General features: G+C 41.9%; 1 protein-coding gene across 1 annotated transcript in view; it reads right to left on the bottom strand.

The window, feature by feature from the left end:
- The window catches only part of DNAH6 (dynein axonemal heavy chain 6), a 174,978-nt gene that overhangs the window by 67,673 nt on the left and 94,670 nt on the right, over positions 1-12,635 (bottom strand). Inside the window, exons 42-46 of the mRNA XM_081157326.1 lie at positions 12,423-12,594; positions 7,771-7,917; positions 7,187-7,260; positions 5,393-5,547; positions 975-1,206 (exon numbers count right to left, since the gene is read on the bottom strand). Of these exons, the coding sequence (XP_081013452.1) occupies positions 975-1,206; positions 5,393-5,547; positions 7,187-7,260; positions 7,771-7,917; positions 12,423-12,594 (780 nt within the window). The remainder of the gene's footprint in view (positions 1-974; positions 1,207-5,392; positions 5,548-7,186; positions 7,261-7,770; positions 7,918-12,422; positions 12,595-12,635) is intronic.

The raw sequence follows: 12,635 nt of genomic DNA, 5'->3' as shown, positions 1-12,635 counted from the left end.
ACCCCGGGTCTAGTAGTATAGTACAGGATGGCAAGTGCAGGGGTGTGTGGTGGCACTGGGTCTGGGGTGGCAGTGTTATGCCTCTTTGGCTCAGGCCACTGGCATCCATAATATCGACAATTATGTGTATCTTGCCTAGCACTGCAGGGGGTCTGCAGTGGCTGCAAGGGCTATTGGGGTGCTCGGTGGTGCCCGTAAGTCCTGTGGCTAGGAACCAGGGCAGGCATTGGTGGTGGTCAGAGCCAGTGATGGGCACACATTTGACTATGGGTTGTTTCTCATTTGTAAAAAATATTTACATACTCAGATATAAACTGACTGTATGACACAGATGTTAAAAATTTTTTTCCCCATTTTATGATTGGACTTAATCCCATTCACAGTGTTTAAAAAAGTAAAACGAACTTAAAATATTTATGCATCAGATCTATTGCTTTTTTATTCCCTGGCCAATTCCTATAAAGTTTTTCCCCCCCAGTGTTAAAATATGCAAGTGTAGCAAATGTAGAAAATTCTCTACCATAAAATAAATTTGAGATCAGTGAAAATGGTTGTTGTAGACATAGATGTAAATCCTATTCTAATTTTAAAGTTAATTTTACCCTAAACATAGCTGTTATCTTTTCCTTTTCTTGAGTAAAGCCTATTTCCCTGCCTGATTTCACTTAGGGAATTGCTTTCTTACATTTACCTCTACAGAAACAATTTATTACCTTCTGTATCTACAGTCTTCCGCTCAAAGAAAAGTTACAAATCGTTCTCACTCCCTTAACCTTTGATCATATTTACTTAGAATTTAAGGGGGGAAACAACAGTTGGTAAAATAAATAAAAAATGTGCTATAAAAGTCTTTTACAAGATCCAAGAAATTTGTTACCAGAGGGAACAGTCCCTGAACTGCACCGTCTAACTATCCGAGCACATACGTGGCTGTAACACTCCTGTTGTCACACCTGGGACCCTGACGGATGTACCTGTGTGTCCGTGAAGAGGAAAACCATGTTCCTGTCCTCCACGCCAGCCAGTCTGTACAGCTTCCTCAGGTCTTCGTGAAAACTTTCATAGTTATATCCCCGGCTCAGTTCAATCTGGAAACATCTGTAGCCACATATGTGGGCTGCGAGCCTGGTCAGAGACTGCTTCCCGGTGCCCCCGACGCCAACGAGCAGGGCGTTGCCTCTTTCCTGACGGATCATGCGGGCGATCCTGCGGGAAGCAGAGAGAGTGTCGCTTCCTCTCGGAGGCCTGCCCCAGCGTGCCAGGCTGGTGGCCAGCCGAGCGCCACCCCGAGCAAAGGCCGCAGGGAAGGGCAGGGGTGTCTGAGGCTCGGGGCTGGGAGGCAAGGGCTGCCGGGCTTCCCTGATATCCACCTCTCCCCCGTTTCCTACAGGCTGTTGGCCTTGGGCACGCAGATTCAGAGTAAAGTAAAATCTCTTTTCCCTTCTTCAAGATGTGGAGAAGTTGTCAAGAACCTGGCTGACCCAGGCCACTATTGTGGTAACCATTCTATTGACAAGTCCAAGTCTCCTTTCATAAGGATGAGTATGCAGAAATATCACTGGACCGAGAAAACACACTGCAGCTCAGGAGGCGAGACCAAGCGAAAAATCTGAAATGCATTTGCTGTAAGATAGCGACAAAACTTCAGAAATTTTCTGATTCATGTTAACAAGAATTTAAAAAGCACTGCAACCCTGATATTAAAGTGAGCACCCAGAAAAGGAAACAAAATCTGAGTTTAGAAAAAATACTGTCGATGAAAGTATCTGACCACCAAACTGAAAACCTTAGTGGAAGATGGGCCTCACAAAGAGGCCGCCGCAGAAAACTGAACAGGTGAAGTAGAAGACAAACTCCAGGGCTTTACCCAGAACTCAGAGAAAAAAGACAATGACATTTGAATGACAAGAGAAAACGGAAGATGAGGACAGATCTGGGAGAAACAAATGGGATCCCAGCAGCCACACAACAGGAATTGCAAAAGGAAAGAGAAGAGGGAACAGAACTCATACTATAGTGACTGAAATAAAAGAAAAAGCCATCAGAGCTGACCCTACAGATGGGAAGACGTCACTGAGGGTCAGGAAAACCCCCCACAACAAACAATAAAGAGGGGAGTCAAAACACTAAATATTTTCTAGGAGATACATGAATATAAAATAAAATATGTGTGTGTATAGGTGTATGTACATAGGAATATATATCTATTTCATATATGTTGACATATATGAAGTAGAAATCTATATTTTAGACATAACTGAAAAGTTTGTAACCATCTAAAAAGCAGATGTAATAGATTACTCCCAAAGGGACAAGTAATTTTAGGCTGACCTCAGGCATCTATTTTACGAGATGTCACTCCATAACACAAAGTTACAGAAGGAAAGCTATCATGTTATTGCTCAGAGAGTAAGCCACCTGCCAACCCTTCCTAAAAGATTCCTTGAAGATATACAGAAAAGTATGAGTAAAATAAAAAACTCAAGAAGGGGGAAAGGGTGTCAGTATGTAAGTGAGCAGTATGTGTATGAGAGTCAAGTCCATATACTATGATTACGATGATAAAAAAGTAATGATAATGTCAGTAAATTCTTCTTTAAAAGAAGATACAAATGTAAAAACAATTTCTCTTTTAAAAAATTATTATCGCCATTATCTAAAATCTCAGATTGGGTTATCCCAAATATCCCACCATAACTTTATTATTTTTATTTTTAATATATCTTTATTGATTTCAGAGAGAGGAAGGGAGAGAAAGAAAGAGATGGAAGCATCAATGATGAGAGAGAATCATCGATCAGTGCCTTATATTTTAATAGAGAGATCTGTTCTATCATCCTTGCAATGTGGTGACAACTTTGGGGGCATTTAATGGCCTGGTGCAAATTGCCCTTTGAAAGCACAAACCTTAAGTAAAGAAATATTTTTCTCAGCTGGGAAAGTTTTTATCCAGTTATCCTCGGGGGGGGGGGGGGGGGAGAAGAAAACCAACTAAAATGTCACCAACAAATATAAATGTAGTATCTGCTGAATTACTGAATGTTTAGTATTTGCCCCATAACTCATGTTCACAAGTTTAAAGGCTCTAACAACAAATTGCTAATCAGCAGTGGGTGTTTAAAAGCTCCTACAACAAATAGATATTTGTTGCCTCTAATTCCTAACTACTGATCCTCTCTAGAAAAATAGAGGACAGGTCTACATCGTTTCACATGGCAGTCCTTCGTGTATCTGAAAACCAAATCTCCCCCATTCTACAAATGGTTTTTCATTTCCTCCTGCAGTATTTTAAGCTAACCTTGAGTAGCCTGGTGATTCCCTTTCACAAAAGAAGAAAGATTATAAATACAATTAAGCTGACTTTGCCTATCATCTGGCCTCCAGGAAGTTTCTCAGACCAGAGTACTCCCATTATGTTTTCCTTTTCAGGCTTAGGGCCTACCTGAGCTATGGGAACAAAAGTTGTTAGGACACAGTTTGTGGGTATGTTGGGAGAGGGACAGGTTAGAAGCCAGTGATGTCCTGATAATCCAATGACAAACTATTGTATAACACTTGAGCTGTGACAAACATACATCCTTGAATTAGAGTTAATTGAATTGCAGAAATATAGGAAAGGTGAAAGACTTGGTTTATGGTTTATTAAAAAAAACTCCTGGGGATTTAACTGTCCAACATTAACAAGGTCCAACATTACAATGTAGTTGACAAGGGAAGAAAAGAAAGCCATTAAAATCTTGCCGTAGTGGTAGGCCATGGGAAACCTGTCCTCACACATTTTACACTGCTTACTCCACAGAATAGTACATCAATCTGGTATCACATTTTAAGTGGAATACTGAAAAGTTATAAATTGCTTAGTGTGTTGAAAGGTGGAAATAGTTTCTACCAGGCACTAGTAATTATGCCTGGAGAAGACAAAGCTCAGAGGAGCCTGGTAATCCTCTTTAAATACGGAGGATTGTTACAAAAAAGAGTTGATGCATTTTGGGTGGAGGTATGTGCGGCAGAGTTAGTCAAACCACTGGCTGCCATCCCCCCGGCACTCACCAGCTAGCGGATTTTGGACAATTCACCTGGATTCTCGGTGGCACAGGGTTTTGTCCAAATATAGCTGCAAAATGTTTCTGGTCCTACTTGCTCTTTGGCCCTATCAAGAGATGGTCTCTGTGCCCTAGACATTTGGCTCAGTAGACAGAGTGTGGCCTGTGGATGTGTGGGTCTTGGGTTCCATTACGGTCAAGGGCATGTATCTCAGTTGCAGGCTCGATCCCCCTAATCGATGCGTCTCTCTCCCATCGATGTTTCTCTCTCTCTCCCTTCCACTCTCTCTGAAAAGTGATGGGAAAAAAATATTCTAGGGTGAGGGTTAAAAAAAAAGAGAGAAAGTCTCTGACCCTCTTGAGAACCTGGGAGGACCTGTATGACTCTGTGGACTAACAGAGTGAAGCCGTGTCACTTGCAAGGCTAAGCTGTGCAAGGCCACTTGGCTTCTGCCAGGTTCTTTCGGGGCTCGAGCCTTTGGAGCCCTGAGCCAGCAAGTAAGAAGCCCGGACATGGCCCTGCTGCTGCCACCGTCCACCTGGAGGCAGAGGTGTGCCGGGTGCTTCGGGTGCTGTCTCACTAGCACTGCGTGAGAAGTCCCAGGACACAGCCACTGGTGCCTTATCGCACAGCAGCAGGCCGCTGGAACATTCTCTGAGAGTCACGTGTACAGAGGTTATTATGATACTGAGCCATAGAGAGGTGTTAGGACAGTTAAATGAGATTCTTCATGTCATGGTTTTATATTCACACTGAGAGCCATTATTATTCCTGCTTCACAGGAGTCACAAGGAACAAACTTTGACTCACCCTCGAAGGGTCATTTTGACACAGAATTGTCCAACAGGACACGAGCCGCTTCAAAAAGTGATGTGTGCTTCAAGGACTGCAGGTATTCAGGCTGGACACCTAGGTGTCAGGGATGTCCCTCAAAAGATACTTGCAATGGGTAAGAGTCGGGCTCACAAGCAGATGGAATCTAGGATCCTGCATTCAACTTGTTTTTTTATAACCTTGAACTCCTCTTTCTTTAGGCATGCATATAACAGACTTGCTATACCCCACGCGTATCTCCGGGAACAACTTAGACCCTTTTCTGTAATGATCCATGACATTTAAAACAAACAAAAAAAACAATCTATTAAGGTTTAGCAAAAATAATAACCCTGGGGAATTCCATAGGAAGTTCATGCATATTTATTTAAAATATATCAAAATTATACTGAGATTTGTTATAGACCTTAGTCTATCTAATGGCTGTGGGAAGAGCTCTGCCCAACTTAATCCTTACGTTTTTATACAAAACAAATTAGAACCATGTACTATTGGGCACCTTACAGCACTATACCTTGAAACATGTTCTATAGCATCCTGGAAGAACACCAGCTTTACTTCTTTGGGATTTGTAAGGTTATAATCATCAAGATAGTCCTGTAGAACATTTGCGATTTTCTCCATATCGGGAATGTCATCATAAATCCGATCAGCCTTATCTGCTCCAAACTATAAGATGATTTATGGGAGAAGAAATGAGTTGAATAAGTTCTGATATAGAAATATATATAACATACATGACCTTAGCAGGAAACAATATTTTCCCTATGTTGCTATTTAATCATTTGCTTATATACGTTAGGATGGCTTTCAAAACAAGGAAACCGAGACTAACGAAACTCAGACTTTTGTGACTAAGCGAAAGTCCATTTCTTTTAACTTCTTCAAGTGGTATATTGGAACTTCAGTTTTGTTTGCAATAAAATTCACACAGTAGCTCAGATATAGATTTTTAAATTTTCTTACTATACGTTACTCTGGGGTTTCATAATTTTGCTCCTAGACTGCTGACGTCAGAAAAACTAAATGAGTTGAACATTATGCATGGCAGACTGTTATGGTTATAAAAAATCATGCCAGAACTATATGTAGTTTTTATACAGTAGTCACCTAATAAGTAAGTCCCTGAGAATGAAATGTGGTATAAACTATAGCGAACTGAGGTCTTGTTTCAACCTACTGATGATGTCTTATCTTTGCTGTAGCAACTGCCCTGGGGGCATTTTCATTAGGAAACTTTGATTAAAATGTCTGTAGGCAAAGCATTAAGAATCCAGCCTGTCTTTTCCTTTGCTTCATTCCCCCACTTGATAATAACATCACTGGAAACACATTGGAAACAGAATCACCATCGGAAAACAAATTTTAGACTTTGTATTTAATAAAACATTTAAGTAAATATATTTTATACAAATAAACTGTTTATCTTTTTTATTTGTCAGGGTTACGAGAGCGGTGAGGGATTGCATACATATAGTACAAAGGCCAGTGACTGAGAGCCGCTACGTACCTGGCTCTGTGCTGGGATTGAGGGTGAACAAGAGAGACGTGGCTCTTCCCAACCCCAGACACTAGGAAATGCTGAACCCACACAAGAGTCCCCTTGTCCAACAAGACGGCTGTCTGTCCGCAAAGGTAGGGTGGTTAGATGGCAGGCTTATTCTAGGCAGGTCTAGAGGGTAAAATTTGGGCCCATATGTGGATGCTATTGGGGCGACAGACTTGAGGAACTTAATACAAGGACAATTTTGCTGCTAATCAGAGCCACTCTGAAATGGAGAGAGTCAGAGCCACTCTGAAATGGAGAGAGTCACACTGCTCACTAATGAGCTTCCCATTACTGGAAGCGTTTCAGCAGAGCCTGCACAGGTACATGCAGCATAGCAGGGGGAGTCTAGTCCTGAGTTAAGAGACTAAACCTCCTTACTAATTCAAACTATTAGAAAAATGAATGTAACTAGATCAGGAGTCAGCAATCTTTTTCTCTAAAGGGCCAGATAGGAAAGGCTTTGCAGGCCATATAGTCTCTGCTACTTCTACTCTATGCTCCTTGTAACGTGAAAGTAACCACATAAATCGAACACGGTCAAATGCAATTGCGTGGCTGTGTTCCGATAGAACTTCATCTACAAAAATGGGCAGAGGGCCGATTTTGCCTACAGGCCATAGTTTGCTGACCCCTAGTCTAGATCTTTAATCTTTACAGGTGCAACCTGAACTTTATAATCTTCAAATTATAAGGCTTATCATTGTAATATTCATATGATTATAACCTTCAAATGCAGTCAAGTCATTAGAACATACTTGCCTTAATGAAATCTCCAAATATGATGGGCTTAGTCAAAAAATATTCCAGGCCAATTGCAATTCCAAAATGTTTGTCTATTCAAAACACAAAGTCAAAATATTAGAAAACTATTTACTTAGAAGACTTAATTAGTATAAATGAAACTGAGAGAAAGCCACATTAATACTGCCACTTTAGTTTGGTTGATAATCTCCCAGATTTAAGATTAAGCATATTTAATATTAATAAGCATTTTATTAAATAATCGATATTGAATACATATTACTAAGAAATACTTTATAAATATCCTGGCTTCTTATCAGACAAAATGCTGTTTCTCCTACATTTTCTCCTCTACTTAAAATTCTATACTGAATTTAAAATATTAACCCTTCTTGTATTTCAATACAATAAATTTTATAATATTTCTTGTATTTTATATATTTGAGGCATCGAAAAAAACTTTTATTTAGGAATGACTAAAATTCACTTTGCTTTACCCTATTAAGCTCATTTTAATTTTCCTTTATAGAAACCAAATTGCTTTTCTACTAAAAAAAAAAAAAAAAAAAAAAAAAGGCAGCTAAGTAAAGATTGACACTTACTGGCCATTTCTGTCAAAATAGCATGGAAATAGTGCTTGTCTTCATTATTAATCAGGCGATCATGGAAGACTCTCTGACATTCGTGGCAAAAGAGTCTAAATATCTGTATTCCTTCTCTTATTGTTCCTGGATCACACTGGAGAATACCTGTTTTTAAGAAAAGGAAAAAAGGAAAATTCTACATTTGTGGAATATACAGTATTAGTTTTATGAACCAGAAGATCCTTAGGTCCAACTTTATCCCCACGCTACCAGAAATGGGTGCATCCCCAGTGGATATACACATATACTAATAGTGACCTCATTTTTTTAAAGTAAAACTGGGACACATTACTTGAAAACATTTTTTTTTCTTGTTTTGTGCTTCTTTCCTGGAACATGTGAAGTGGTCAAACTTCACAGTGTGAGCAATGTTCATCTCATTATTGCACTCAGCTGTAGTACGTTAAGCGAGGAGTGTCAATTTAAAATATATATTTTCATCAAGCAACTCCCCCCCGCCCCAACCTTCACAGTTTTCAAAACATCAATTTCCTCTCTTATTCTTCCCCAGTGTTCAAGTCTCATCAAATGCCCCTGGTCCTTTTGGCTTCTACTCAAATTATTCTGAGTACTCTTTGTAGTAATATAGGGTGTCCCCCAAAATGTATACACACTTTAACAGCTGATAAAACTCACTTAATTTTCACTCCTTTTCAGATTTAACTGATTTGAAATAATGGACTAAGCTTTGAACAAAGAAAATTTATCCTAAAATGCCACTAGACTTTTTTTTATGGGGATACAGCAAAGATAAAGTTTATGGTACAACACCGGCAACAGTTGATGAATTGAGGGCTCACAAATACTGAAGGCAATGATTCTTGACGTTTGTGATTCCATTGCTTCGCGTTATCAGCAGTGCCTGGGCCAGAACAGTCATCAGTTTGAAAACAGGCGTTTACAAAAAATTATTCATTTCTGGAGATTCTTTTAAATTTTGAAAATGAACTAACTGTATGTTAATAAACACTGACTTTATAATAATCATTCAAAGCACGCATACATTTTTGGGGGGACACCCTGTATAAATTGTAATTGCAAAAACAGTCCTAATAATTTCAAGTTACAACAAAAGCAATGGTGTATAGAAGTCCTCCGGGAAGTGTTCATTCTCCACGGGACCCTTCACATGGGGCTCTCACAATGTGCAGAGGGGAACGGGGGAGCCCCTACCATGCACATCTGTACACACAGCTGGCAGAAGGCACCATACGACATGGCTGGTACCATTCATGCTGCTTTGGGATAACAGGGGATTTCTACGGATGTTACTTTTTTTTTTTTTGCAGCTCCCATTGTGTGTGTGTGTGTGTGTGTGTGTGATATGTCTCTTGAAATGGTTAAATATTTAATTATTTTCAGCTAATACTTGTAGAAATAAGGGCATTTCCAGGACATTGTGATAAAATTTGAGGACAAGGGGAAAGATATTAAAAAATGGGATTTCCTGATACTTTATGATGATGTATCATTGTTGGAGATAAAATGCATCCTAAATTTTGAAGCTCAGCAATTACCTAAAAAGTAGGACTAGAAAGACAATAGGGAAGGATGACAAATAAATAAATGACTAGATTAGACAATGTCTGAGGGCCAGGGAGTGAGTCCCAAGCAATTCACTAAAGAAACAAAGCCATGCTCCAATGTTTCCGAGGGAAAATTAGCTCATGAATCCCAGGACTACGCTGCTAACACAGGAGGGTAAATTTTTAGTAGAGGAGTACAAGTTATCGGGGTCATCCTGGGGCAAGGATGGCGTGTGCCAGCTGCAAGAGTCCTGGGCTCTTGAAGGGGAGGAACGTTATGGGGCAGGAAAAGGAAAAGAGAGTTGCAGAGCCATCGGAAGGGGAATTGGGAAGGTAAGGAACCTGTGGTGAGAACTGAGCAATGGGGGGGGCCAAACGGGATGGGCAGGGTTCTGAAATCCAAGCTTCAGCTTCTACCATCAGCCATTATCTCCTAGTTCATTCCCTGCCTTTTTATATATTTTTAATATGTTTTTTATTGATTTCAAAGAGAGGAGGGGACGGGGAGAGAGAGATCTGAAACAACGATGAGAGTCATCGATGGGCTGCCTCCTGCACGCCCCCTGCTGGGGATCAAGCCCACAACCCGGGCATGTGAACTGACTGGGAATCGAACCCCAATCTCCTGGATCCTAGGTCGATGCTCAACCGCTGAGCCAGGCTGGCTGGGCCATTCCCTGCCTTTTTAATATACAGCAGATCTTATCTGTGTTTGTTAATGAATTAGATTCTGATGAGGAAAGAAAAGGGAGCAGGGTTTTGGAGAGCCCAGTCATTGCTTTACATGGAAGTGCTCGATAGCTTTCATTTATGCTACTTCATAGATATTTAAGACATACTTACACACTTTAACTTGTTTGAATCTTTGTTGAGAATAAAATATTGAGTGGTGCAGAAATAAGAGAACTGGACAGGGAGTTAGCACTGGATAGGAACAGAGAATATCACTGAGCCACCAAGAGTTGATGTCCTTGTGCACAAAATAAGGTGAGGACTTGGTCTAGGTATTCTAAAAGGCTTCTTTCAGTTCTGACACTCTATGACATTCATTCATTCATTCATTCATTCAGTGCCAGGCATGATTCTCGGCACTGGGTGAACTGAACAGCCCCCATGGAGCTCACATTCTATTGGGAGAGACATAAACAGAAACATGTGTGCAGATAAATATCTAAAGATAGGATTCTAGGTAGTAAGTGCTATGAAGAAACAGAGGGGAAGAGGAGGAGGTGACATTTGAACAGAAAAAGTGAGTCATGTGGATATCTGAGGTAAGGACGTTCCAAGGGAGGTATCGAGGTCCCTGGGAAGGCCCTGTTTCAGGAGCAGCGAGGAGGTGACAGGAGCCAGGAAGAAAGTGGCAGGCAATGAAGCAGGAGGCTGCTGGGTCCAGATCTAACAGGAACTCGGTCCCATGGCAGGTGATGGGGAAGCGGCCTTGGGAGCCTCTGACTGCCGTGTGCAGGGCAGAGCTGGGTTGAAGGGGAGATAAGTGGGGAGCCTGGAAGCAGGAGACCAGAGACAGACAGGAGGATCTTACTGTTAGAAATCCTGGTGAGGCATGACCGTGGTTTGGGCTAGAGTGGCAGTGACGGAGTGGTGAGCAATGGTTACATCTGGGATGTGTTCTGAAGGTAAAGCCATCCGGGATGTTGATGGATTGCCTGGGAATCACCAAGGAATGAGAACAAAGATGTTCCAAGGGTTGTGGCTGGAGCAACTAATGTCAGTCCCCTCATCTGGGTCGGGGTGCACGTGGCTGGGAAGGAGGCACAGAGCAAGAACTCGGACGTGCCAAGTTTAAGAACCCCAACTAGATATCTAAGTGAGGTCATTGAGAAGGGAGTGGGATATAAAAATCAGACACTTAAGAGGAGGGGGGAAGCTGGAGATAGACATTCAAGTATCATCTCTGAACAGATGCATTTAAGACCATAGAGTTGACTGAGATTACCTATAGGACTGAAGTAAGAGCTCTGGGGCACCCCACATTTTGAGATCAGGGGGAAGAGAAACAGCTATCAAGAGAGACTGAGCAGCCCGGCCAGCGAGGCTCAGCAACTGAGCATCAACCTATGATCCAGGAGATCTTGGTTTGATTCCTGGTTAGGGCACTTGCCCCGGTTGCCTGGCTGGATCCCCAGTAAGGGGCGAGCAGGAAGCAACTGATCAATAACCCTCTCATCACTGATGTTTTTCTCTCCCTCTCCCTTCTTCTCTCTGAAATCAATAAAGACATACTTTAAAAAAAAAGAGAGACTGAGCAGCAGCAGCCAGTGAGAGAGGAGGGAACCTAGGAGAGTGTGTGCCCTAGTAGGTCAGAGAAAAAAGGGCTTCGAGAGAGGGAGGGGGAATTGTGCCTGACATTGCAGAGAGGTTAAGGTTCAGACTGAGAACTGATCGATGGGTTGGGCAAGACAGAGAGGAAGGGAGGAGTAGTTCAGTGCAGTGTCAAGGATAAAAGCTTAAATGGAGAATACTAAAGAGCAGGACTGGAGGAAGTAGGGAGACAGGGAGGCGCGATCACTCTAAGTGGTCTTCTTAGAAAGAGAAGAGAAAATGGGGAGGTAGCAGTGGGGGGATGTGGTGCATGAAGGGAATTTTTATTAAGATAGGAAGCACTGGGGCAGGTTTTCATGCTGTGTGGAATGATTCAGTAGAAGAGGAAGCACTGATGATGCAGAAAAGAAACAGAAATTATACGAAGAAAATCCTTGACTGGCAGGAGGGGCTGGGATTCAGTGCCAGAGAGAGGCTGAGAGGAGCAGGGACAGCTCAGCCACCGCAGGAAGGGCGGCGGACACAGGTTGTCTGAGAGACCTGGGAGATGAGGCAGGTCTGGTGTGATTGCTTCGATTTTCTCAGTGAAACAAAAAGGGTTGTCGGCTGGGAGTGAGAAATGGGAGGTCATGTTGGCGGTGTGAGGGAAGCCTGGGGTGGGGTAGCGGGTGACTTGAACAGGGACATGTAACGGGATTTCCAGCAGGTCACACACAACTGTGTACATAGAATTCTGCCGAGAGATTTGTGGTGACTGGAAGCGAAGGGAGGGTGAAGTCAGAGGATGAGGGGTCCATACACTACCTTGCACACATTTGGATAAATCCCTTAAGTTAAAAACATAATGGGACTTGGCCGGTGTTGGCAGAAGATCAATACTCATTCTGTTATAAATCTCAACTGCGGCTTCGACAATGTTGGTTGCAGTTTGCTTGACATCTGATGTGAAGTCACTCAAGAAGCCGTTTAAGATGGCCTAGAACCAGAAACATATATAGAAAGTTAGACTTTTTTTAC

The sequence above is a fragment of the Miniopterus schreibersii genome (assembly GCF_964146895.1).
Source record: "Miniopterus schreibersii genome assembly, chromosome: 13".
NCBI lineage: Eukaryota > Metazoa > Chordata > Mammalia > Chiroptera > Miniopteridae > Miniopterus > Miniopterus schreibersii.
The sequence above is the reverse complement of the archived record's forward strand: the minus strand, read 5'-3'. Positions and strand labels throughout refer to the sequence as shown.